This window comes from Fringilla coelebs (assembly GCF_963513975.1).
Source record: "Fringilla coelebs genome assembly, chromosome: 6".
Classification (NCBI taxonomy): domain Eukaryota; kingdom Metazoa; phylum Chordata; class Aves; order Passeriformes; family Fringillidae; genus Fringilla; species Fringilla coelebs.
Window position 1 is genome coordinate 1,029,904 of NC_140034.1, and position 10,834 is coordinate 1,040,737.

The window sequence follows — 10,834 nt, forward strand, 5'->3', positions numbered from 1 at the left end:
TCATGGAGTGGCAATGCTGTGGGACTGGGCTCTACAGGAGGGAAGGAGCCCTGGCTGGGTGTGGGCCCTGCTGCTCCGGGGGCTCTGCAGTGCCTGGCAGAGGAGCGGGGGGAGCACAGACACAAAGAAGGGAGGCACTGGCAGGTACAAACTCTGCTTTAGTGGTGGGGCTGTCACTACAGCAGCGGGGCAGGGACAACACTCAGCACTCATCTCCACAAAGGCACCGCTGTAACCGGAGCCTGGAGTTACAGCAACACCAGCAGGAAGCTCTCTCTGGCAGAAATGGATTCCCAGCAGCACAGGAAATTCTTCACTCAATATCCACCAGCTCCACTTCAAAGAAGAGTTTTGCATTTGGTGGGATCCTGTAGGCAAACGTTAAGGAAACAGAAAGGAAGCAGCCCCTGCAGTGACCCCTTCCTGGGCAGGGAGTGCCCAGCTGCTCCCCAGCCTCTCCCATGTCCCTGGGATGGCCCTGACCTGGCAGGACACCCCAGATCCAGGCACAGCTGCTGCCCAGCAGGAGCTGTCAGGAGACAGGGACAGCCCCATGGACACACCTTCATCAGCACACCCTGCTCCTCACTGCCCTGAGCTGCCCCAGCCTGTCTGCAGCTGTGGGGCAGCGCCTGGGGAGGTCCCACTGTCACAGGGGAGAAGCGTCCAGGCAGCCCTTCAGATCACAGGATTCCAGCACAGGAGAACAATCCCTTCCCCTCCTCCAGGAGTGTTGGGAAAAATAAACAGGGCTGCATGAAACACTGTGGGATCACTCCTGCACCCCCTATTTCAGCTGTATCCCAGAGCCAAGTGTAACTCTGGCCCTGCTCCTGTTTCCCTACACTGGTTAGGATCCCCATCAGGCAGAAGCACTTGCAAGCAGCTGCAATAAAAATGCAGGTGGAAAACAGCAGCAGGCTCCCCCTGCATGAGTTTTTCTCCAAAAGAAAAGGGCAGTTAGGAAGCGCCCTGAACTCCCTGAGTGGGAATATCCTGAGCTTGCTGTAACACGGGAACCCCTCTCCTGTATCCCTGTCCATAAAGCACTTCCTTGCCCCCAGCATTCCCAGGCTCCCTGAGGAGTCAGAGATCATGGAAGGATACTTGGCATCCGGCTGCCCCTTCTTGCCATAGGCCCACTCGGGCTCGATCTCCAGCTGGGCCTTCTCTCCTTTGCTCATGGTCAGCAGGGCCTCATCCCACTGCAAGGACAGAGCAGCTCCAGCCAGGGATGGGACCTGGGACTGTGACCACGGCCCTTCCCAGCTTCTCCTGGGGCTCCAGGAATGCGCACACAGCCCCAGGCGCCCTGCCCAGCCCTGTGGAGCACTCCGGGGGGAGTTTCCCTGCCCACACAGCAGCCCCACAGAGCAATCTGTGCTCCTGTGCTGGGATGACACCGGGGAGCAATGGAACACATCCCATCAGCATTCCCAGCTTCAGGATTCCCTTCCCAGGGCGTGCCAGCGATTGGTGCTGTCCCCGCTGAGGGCAGGCTCTGGCACCCACAAACCCGATTAAACCTGGGCCAGTGCTGCTCCTGCAGCGCTGCCCACGGACACAGCCCCATCCCACAGCAGGACACCTGCAGCAAAGGAGGCTCAGGGGGCCCTTGTGGCTCTGCACAACTCCTGCCAGGAGGGGACAGGGACAGGAGGAGAGGGAATGGCCCCCCACTGGACACCAAGAGGAATTTCCCCATAGAAAGGGTGCTCAGGCCTGGCACAGAGTAGAGGCCAGGGAAAGCAAGCAGGGATGGATGGAGCCCTGGGATGCCATCAGTCTCAGCTGCTGTGAGACACTGACAGGGCTGACCCCAGGGAACAGAGCCTGTTCCAAGCTCTGCCTGAGGAGGGAATGACCAACGATGAGTGCTCCATCCTCCCAGTGCAATCCCATGCAATCTGCCCCTGTGAGAAACAGAACCCAAAAACTGCACCCCAGTCACAAACCACAGAATGGAACTGCCCAGGGACTGGGAGGGAGCCCTGCATGCTTTACTTACACCTCGGATCACTTTTCCTACACCAACTTTGAAACTCAAGGGCTTGGCTGCTTTTTTCTTCTTTGAACCTAGAAAAGAGTTTTATGTTCATTAGCCTCAACATCACAGCAGCACACTCCACACCTCTGTAGAAAACTGCCATTACAATCATGCTTTATATAAATAGCTGTTCTTCTGATATTATTTTTAGCCCAATATCAGATTTTCAGGGGGAAATATTAAAGGTGTGCACTAAAACATCATTAAATGTTCAAGGCGCACCAAAGCATCCTTCAAACCCCAAAAGCTCATTCCTGAATTACTCAAGTTGACTGTACAAGTTATGGACATATTAAGGAACCAAGAAAAGTCAACAGGGGGCATACAAGTATGAGGAATTACAGACAGTACTCCAGTGACTCTGGAATACTGTTCAGAGTGTGGGGCATCACTGCTGGGAAAGCCTTTCCAGTATTGTACCATTTCAGACCCCTAAACCCTCTGATCTGTCACAAAACTTCAGCAGGGAATACTGCACACCAGAGTATTCAAATCCCTCTCATTCCAGTGCCTCCATATGTAAAGATTTACCCCAGAATGGCCCCAAGATGTGTTTATTTAGAGAAATTCAGGACACTGCTGGCGCAGGAGTTCCCGATGCACTATCTCCCCTTCGGATTGACTCCCTGCATTCCACATTCCCCGGGCCTGGAATGCCAGAAGCCAGGGCTGGCAGGATGCAGCCTGCAGCCCTGTCACTTGACACCAGCCAGTCCTAAAATACTGCCCTTGCTAGCTCATGGAAAATCAGGATCAGGGAGCTGCAGGGCAGCTCGGCAGCACCGTGATAAAGCTGTTTGTCAGGAATGCTCCCAGACACACCTTCCAGGGGCAAACCCCTGCCCACATCTGCTGGAGGAGCCCAGGTAATTCCCTCCAGGAGCATTTGCAACCAGCCCCAGGAGTTTATCTGCACATCTATATATCTATAACCTTACTTGATTGAATATTGGTATCGAAGACTGTCCCATCCTGCAGCTTTCCTGTGTACCAGCAGTGGACAGTGTCTCCCTTCTTTGGGAAGTTGGTTTTATCACCCTTCTTTAAAATGGATTTTGTGTACTTTGGTGGCCCCTAAGGTTACAAAAAGAGAGTTGTAACTGGTGGGTTAAATAGTCCCAGATATCCAAGACCGAACAACCGCTGAATTTAAGGCATAAAAGAAGATACTGTTAGTGGCAGGGCTGCAACATTTGGGGAAAATGCAGCTTAAGGTTAAGATGGGGTAGAAACACCAGATTTCTTATTGTAACCAGGTTTTTGAAGATTTAGGATCACACAATCTCCTGAGTTGGAAGGGACCCACAAGGACCATCCTGTCCCTGCCCAGACCCCCCAATAATCCCACCCTGGCAGCGCTGCCCAAACCCCCCTGGAGCTCTGGCAGCCTCGGGGCCGTGCCCATTCCCTGGGGAGCCTGGGCAGTGCCAGCAACCTCTGGGGAAGAGCCTTTCCCCGATATCCCCCTAACCCTCACCCCGAGACAAGCCACCCGCATAATTTGATTTTCCAGGCGAAAAACGCGAGTCGAGGGCATCACACCAACCTCCTCCACAGCCTCCTCGGCCTTCACCGCCTTCCCCTTGGCCTCCTCCGCCTTGGCCGGCTTCGCCTTCTCCGCCGCCTTCTCGGCGCCGTCCGTGCCCTTGAAGCGCTGCGAGGGGAAGGATGAGGAGCCGCCCGCACGGCCCCGGCCCCGGCCGAGCCCAGCGCCATCCCCGCGCCCTCACCTGCGTGTGGAAGAGCTGCGTGTACGCCGCGATCAGCTGCTCCTTGTTCGCCGTCTTGGCCACGTTCTTCACCTGCCCCAGCAGCTTGTGCTCCGCCAGGAACTGCGGGACACGCGCGCCAGGCGGTGAGGGGACAGAAACCCGCCCAAAGCTCCCCCGCACGATCGATTATCCCCCGCCATTACCGCCTGCGCCGCGTGCTCCTGCAGGAATTTGATGATCTCCTTCTTGGCCAGCGCCTCGCTCCGCAGCTCCTCGGCGCTCCAGGGCTGCGCCGGGCCCGCGGCCGCCGCCATCTTCCCACCCGCCTCCCGCTCCTCCTCCGGAGAGGAGGGCTGGGAGCCGCCGGGCAGGGAGCGGGGCGGGCCGGGAGAAGGCCGCCGGAGAAGGGGAGGCTCCGAAGGCGGCTTCGCGACCGTCCCCCTCAGCCCCGGCCGAGCGCCCGGCGGGAATTCGGGGAGGGGCGCCGAGGGAGGGACAAAATGGCGCCGCCTCGGGGCTGGCGGGGCACGCCCTGAGCGAGGGCAGCGGCGGCAGCGGCGGGACCGGCCCCGGGCTCGGCGGGCACCGCAGGGCGAGGGCAGGGCCGGGGGAGAAGGGAGGAGGGCCGGGAGGCGGCTCCCGTCCCTCTCGGCGGCGGTTTCAAGCGGCGGCGGTGAGGCAGGGCTAAGATGGCGGCGGGATGAGCGGCGGCCGGCAGCGCACTTTGCCGCAGGTGTGGCGGGCGCCCCAGGGCCGAGCGGAGCAGCGGAGGGACGCGGCCGGGGACAGCGATGACGAGCTGCTGCTGGCAGCCGCGGCCGCGGCCGACCCCGGCCCGCCGCAGGGCTTCAGCGAGGCGGCGGGCTCCATCTGGATCTACCCCACCAACCTGCCCGTGCGCCCCTACCAGGAGCGCATGGCCGGCGCCGCGCTGCTGGCCAACACCCTGGTGTGCCTGCCCACCGGGCTGGGCAAGACTTTCGTGGCCGCCGTGGTCATGTACAACTTTTACCGCTGGTTCCCCTCGGGCAAGGTGCTGTTCCTCGCCCCCACCAAGCCGCTGGTGGCTCAGCAGATGGAGGCGTGCGGCCGCGTCATGGGCATCCCGAGCCGGGACATGGCGGAGATGACAGGTACGGCTGCCGGGCGTGAAAACCCACAGTGTGGGGAAAAATAAAAAAATGAGAGGAGTTTGGAGGCCTGACTGCCGGTTTGGCCGTATTAAAAGCCCAGGTCGCCTGTATAAAGGGCGAAGCGCTGCGGTGCAGCCCTGTGGGTCACAGCGGGCGCGCCTCTGCACACACAGAGCGCGCTGTGGGATGCCTAAGCCAAAAAAGAATGGCTCGTTAAACCCACCTCAGAGCTGTTCCTGCCCCTCCTTCTCCTCCCCTCGTCACTTTCCGTGTCGCTTTCCTCGTCACTTTCCATTCACCTTTTTATGAAGTTTTTGCAGCCCCCCCCGAGCTGCAGTTTATTCCTCACCGAGGTAACAGCCTTGATGACCGAACTCGTAACCTGCTTTTAGGTCCAGACCTTTCCCTGAGGTGTTCTTAATGATGTAGTGGGCATCTTGAGCTTCCCAGCCTTGATTTCCATGGTTCCTGATTTAACTTTTTAATGCAAAAAACTCTTCCTAGTCATTGTATTGCATCAAGGGGAATACAGGTTGGATATCAGGAAAAAGTTTTTCCAGAAAGGGTGATAAGGTTGTGGAATGGCTGCCCAGGGAGGTGGTGGAGTCCCCATCCCTGGGTGTGTTTAACAAAGCCTGGATGTGGCACTGGGTGCCAGGGGTGAGTTGAGGTGTTGGGGCTGGGCTGGACTCGATGGTCTTGAAGGTCTCTTCCAATCTGGTCATTCTGTGAATATTCTGTGAATATTTTGTATTCAGCGAGGGTGGGCAGGCTCTGGCACAGGTGCCCAGAGCAGCTGTGGCTGCCCCTGGATCCCTGGCAGTGCCCAGGGCCAGGCTGGAGCACCCTGGGACAGTGGGAGGTGTCCCTGCCATGGCAGGGGTGGCACTGGGTGGGATTTTAGGTCTCTTTCCCACCCAAACCATTCCATGATTTTATGTGTCTGCCAGCCCTGTCACTGTCAGAACCTGAGCTATACCTTGTTCTGAGTTCCCTGATGTTGTTTCTTTGATTTCCAGGAGGAACCCAGGCTCTGGGCCGGCGGGAGCTGTGGAACACCAAGAGAGTCTTTTTCCTCACTCCTCAGATAATGGTCAATGACCTCTCTCGTGGGACCTGTCCTGCTGTGGAGATCAAATGTCTGGTTATTGATGAAGCCCACAAAGCCCTTGGCAATCATGCCTACTGCCAGGTAGGGCTGGAGCCACCCCACTCTTCTGTCCCAGTCACAAAAACCTTCCCTGAAATTGCTTCCAGCATCTCCATAAAGCATTACTGTCATTGCTGTGGGGAGATTGTCCTTGAGGCCCTTAACTTTGCTTGAAAGACATCCAACATTCCTGTGAATTGTTACTGCCTTGTTAGTAATATCTGTAAGGTGTTTTTACAGTGCCTCTGTTAAATTGCAATTTTAGTTTAAAGATTGTTTTGGCTGGGCAATGTTAAAAACCCAGTGTTTTATAAGGTTCTTTAGCAGAGATAAGTCAGTTCAAGATTTCTTTTTAAATATTGAGGTTGTGTTGATTAGCCAAGGGTTTGTTGCATTATCATGGGTTAATCTCCTGAGAGCAAAAGGGGACCTAAAAGTTATGTTGATACACTGGAGAAATTTACTGGATATTTGTGGAGTTCAGATTACTTAGGATTAATCATCTGTGAATTACCTTTTTTAGAGTTTTTCTTCAGACTCACGTTTTGGCAGCTCGAGTTAGTGGGCTGTCAACACTTTCGTTAAATTGAGTGAGAAATAATTTCATAATTTTTCCAGGTTGTTCTTGGTGCATTTCCAGAATGCCCCTGGATCCCTGGCAGTGCCCAAGGCCAGGCTGGACACTGGGACACCCTGGGACAGTGGGAGGTGTCCCTGCCATGGACACTGGGACACCCTGGGACAGTGGGAGGTGTCCCTGCCATGGACACTGGGACACCCTGGGACAGTGGGAGGTGTCCCTGCCATGGCAGGGCTGGCACTGGGGGATCTTCAAGGTCCCTTCCAGCCCAAACCATTCTGGGGTTCAGTATTTCTGGAGTGTTTTGTTCAGCCTTCCCTGCTCAGTGGGTATCTTCACTGCTGCAGTTTGTAGAAGGAAATAATCTCCTTTCAGGGCCTTAATGAAGCTTTCCTGCCCTTAGGTTGTGAGGGAGCTGAGCAAATACAGCAATCAATTCCGGGTCCTGGCCCTGAGTGCCACCCCAGGCAGTGACACCAAGGTGAGCCCGAGCTCCTTGGGTGGTTTCAATGATCCAGGGTGAGTGGGAGCTCTGTTCTTTTGCTGGAGCCTCTGCAGGGTCCTGAGGAATTCCACAACAAGACTGAATAATTTGCAATCATTACTTGAGGAGGTTTGGTGTTTCTCATGCTATAAACCACATTTTATTGATTTGTGAGGGTGGGCAGGCCCTGGCACAGAATTCCAGAGCAGCTGTGGCTGCCCCTGGATCCCTGGCAGTGCCCAAGGCCACGCTGGACGCTGGGACACCCTGGGACAGTGGGAGGTGTCCCTGCCATGGACACTGGGACACCCTGGGACAGTGGGAGGTGTCCCTGCCATGGACACTGGGACACCCTGGGACAGTGGGAGGTGTCCCTGCCATGGACACTGGGACACCCTGGGGCAGTGGGAGGTGTCCCTGCCATGGCAGGGGTGGCTCTGGGTGGGATTTAAGGTTCCTTTCCAATCCCCAAGTCTGGAATTCTATTTCCTGACCTTTTATTTTTCATTGTAGGCAGTGAGTGCCTTTTCCTTGCTATTTTATGTAACCCCTTCTAAAATACAGAAGTAGTTACTTTGTTTTTGTGGCTTTACCAGGCTGTGCAACAAGTTATCTCCAACTTGCTGATTGCTCAGATAGAGGTGTGTGCTGAAGATTCTCCAGAAATTCAGCCTTACTCTCACGAGAGACAAGTGGAAAAAATTGTAGTTCCACTTGGGGAAGAACTGGTAGAAATTCAGAACGCTTACATCAAGGTGAGTGACTGCATTTGCTTTTTGGTCAGTGGTCAGTGACAGGAAATGTTTTTCATCTCTGTCTAGACTTGCAGTGTTTATAAAGGCAACACTTTCTTATGTAATTAACTTTGATTATAGGGTAAATTAAGCACCATGGGTTCAACTCCAGCAGCTGCAGTTTCATTTTGCACCAGTGACACCTTTTACCTTGCAGTAACTTGAAAAGCTCAGGTGGAAATCTTGGAATTGAATTTTCCTCACCCTATTTCAGCAGTCTGCAAAATTGACACCAGACCTAAACTGAGGTTTCTGCATTGGGCTGAACTCAGTATTAAGATGTTGGGAATGCCTTGAGGAATCTGTGTGTGGACTGGAACATTTTCTTTGACTAAGAATAATTTTATTTAGAATAAGCTTTAAGTCGTCTGTGAGTGTAATTAGTTCTCCTGGAGGTTTTTGTATTGGTTTATTTGGCCTATTAATTTATTTATTGGCCTATTTCTATTATGATGATGACATCTTTTTATTTTTTACCAATCTTTAATGCCCAAATAGAAGAGATTTTTGGGGGCCAGAGCTGTTTGTCAGTCAGCTGTAACTTAGTGATCTGTGCCTTCCCAGTAACATATTTGTTGGCAAATGATGTTACATAAAACACCACTCTGGAAAGTGTAAAGTATCTGCTGTTTTTTGTTTAGAGGCATAAAAAGTTAGGATTGAGTTCTATATCAGCCTGTTGGCCTCAGAGCATATGTGTTTAACAAAGCCTGGGTGTGGCACTGGGTTTAGTAAAGGTGTAGGGCTGGGCTGGACTCAGTGATCCTGAAGGTCTCTCCCAACCTGGTCATTCTGGGAATTTGGTTAAAATTCATTGATTTTGGTGTAGCTCTGTGAAGGCAAACTTGTGAGTGCATCAGCTCTTTGCAACCCAGGGACCTGAGAGTGTTTAAATGAGGAACTTCCACTGGTAAAGAGAAACTTCAAAGTTTTGCATCACTGCAGGTGCCTCTGAGGGCTCTGTTGAGTGCAGGGCTTTGTTTTGGGGTTTAAGCTGTGGTGAGCACCTTGGTTTGGCTCCACCAGCCTTGCCTGAGCTGCCTTGTGGCTGCAGTGCTTTCTCTTTCCTTCCTCTGCTCTGGATTTGCATTTCAAGTGCTGCTGCTTTCCTGGAGAACACAACTTCTAGTAACACCCAGGGCTGCAGGGAAGGTTTGCAGTGTGTGCCAGGGCCAGGCCTCACTTCTGGAGGCCTCAGCACTTGGGGAAGTGGCTCCTGGCCCTCAGCTTCTGGGGCCTCAGGTGACCATTTCAGATGTGGGGCTTAAATGGCTTTTGTAGAATCAGAGCAGCATCCCAAGGCAGGAGAGCAAAAGCACCCGTGTGTGCTGCAAGAACCAGAGCCAGGTGTCCTGGGCACAGTAAAATCATTCTTTAATTGTGCCAAACAGTAAACAAGACAACATTTCAGTGTGAGCAAAGGACAGTGTCAGACAGCACAGCACAACAATGCCAGAGGAACTCTGTGGAGATGTCTTTACATACAATAAGCAAGGCCCTGAGTATCACAATAGCTGGAATCAACTTTTTAGGCACTAACTCTGGTTTGGAAAATACACAGTATGCAGGACAACACTTATCTGTTAAGGCTACATCATTTAATCTTCCAAAAATAGGGGTGAATGCTGATGTATTATCTCCTTTCATGAGCAGAAAGCTAATAACTTCACATTAAACTGAAACTGCAGGAGTGGCTCCCAAAGCAGAACCAGGGATGGATAACAAAATACCTGTTCTAGGCAGTCATGCCTGACATGATGTTGTCAGATCTGAGTAACAGTGATGTTTGCTTGGCATTCAGTGGTGTAACAACTAAATAAACTGTATTTTGTGTCAGCTAAACGCTGGAGCTGTTGGTCCCTGTGCTCCTGAGGGCCAGTGGCAGCTGTTGGTACCAAGCCATAAAGTGTATCTCCAAACTGGAGCTGAAGTAGGTTTTTTGTTTGTTGGTTTCTTTTGTTTTTTCTCAGCAGCAGAAGCCATCTAACAGAAGTCAAAATAAATAAATACTATCTTGGGATTCACAGTTTGCCATAAAGAGCTGGGAGTGCTGGGCTGCAGGTGGGATGTCAGCACACTCAGAGCTGCTTGTGCTTCAGGGATGTTTCTAGAACGTCACCCACAGGGAGCTGAGCCGCAGGAGGGGTTGGCAGGGACATCAGACGCAGCAGATGCTTTTGCAGGAGAGGCTTAAAATGTGAATTATGTACAAACTGGTGCTCTGTGGTGAGAGGATTTCACTGCTTCCAGGAGCTAGCCAACATCTGTTGTGCCAAAGCATAATGAGAATTTCCCTCACTGGCAAAAGCAATCAGATGGCAGAAATTTCTTTAATTTGCCATAAAATCTTGTCAGAGGTGAAAATTACTTTTAAGTGCTCTTATAAAAATCAGGGGGAGGATATGAGAACAAAACCTTTGCCTCCCTGGGCCCTCTAGTCAACTCAGTTTTAAAAATATTTTCACTGTTTTTCTTTAATTAAGAGCTTTTAGTTTAATACTGGCTGGCATTTTTAATTTTCCTTCTCCCAGGCTGGGACACTCTATTGCATTTTAGTTTGTTTGGGTTTTTTCCCCCTCTCCATAAAGACTCTTGGGTTTTTTGTGTTAAAACTAAGGCTTTTGTGTCTCTTTATTTCATTTCTGTTTCCTTTTCCCCCTCTCCTTGCTGCTTCCCAAGGAATGTCTGTGCCCAGCAGGCAGCAGAGGGCACCTTGGTCCTGCTTAAACCAGGGCCACTCTGATCCTGCTGCTCAGGGAGAGGTTTTGGGTTGGGCACAGAGCCCTCCCTCCCTGTGGGACCAGGAGGCTTCAGGGTCTTTCAGAAGTCCTCCACAAATCATTTTTGGAGTTGTTTTTTCACCCTGCTGTGAGTTAGCAGCCCCTGGCTCTGGTTGCTGGTCTGTGTGTTGGAATTAAAGAGCACAGAAGCTCT

General features: G+C 52.6%; 2 protein-coding genes across 4 annotated transcripts in view; one reads left to right on the plus strand and one right to left on the minus strand.

The window, feature by feature from the left end:
- Positions 1 to 140: 140 nt before the first annotated feature.
- On the minus strand, positions 141 to 4,220 carry FKBP3 (FKBP prolyl isomerase 3). Its single transcript, XM_084207017.1, has 7 exons — positions 3,963 to 4,220; positions 3,778 to 3,879; positions 3,594 to 3,701; positions 2,986 to 3,121; positions 2,009 to 2,076; positions 1,108 to 1,205; positions 141 to 368 (listed from the first exon to the last, which is right to left on the minus strand). The coding sequence occupies exons 1-7, from the start codon at positions 4,071 to 4,073 to the stop codon at positions 314 to 316; spliced, it is 678 nt and encodes a 225-aa protein (XP_084063143.1). The 5' UTR covers positions 4,074 to 4,220; the 3' UTR covers positions 141 to 313.
- A 115-nt stretch (positions 4,221 to 4,335) lies between these two features.
- The window catches only part of FANCM (FA complementation group M), a 59,661-nt gene continuing 53,162 nt past the window's right edge, over positions 4,336 to 10,834 (plus strand). For all 3 annotated transcript variants that reach the window (XM_084207011.1, XM_084207012.1, XM_084207013.1), the window contains exons 1-4: positions 4,336 to 4,892; positions 5,912 to 6,084; positions 7,026 to 7,103; positions 7,703 to 7,861. In XM_084207011.1, the coding sequence (XP_084063137.1) occupies positions 4,460 to 4,892; positions 5,912 to 6,084; positions 7,026 to 7,103; positions 7,703 to 7,861 (843 nt within the window). In that variant the 5' untranslated portion in view covers positions 4,336 to 4,459. The remainder of the gene's footprint in view (positions 4,893 to 5,911; positions 6,085 to 7,025; positions 7,104 to 7,702; positions 7,862 to 10,834) is intronic.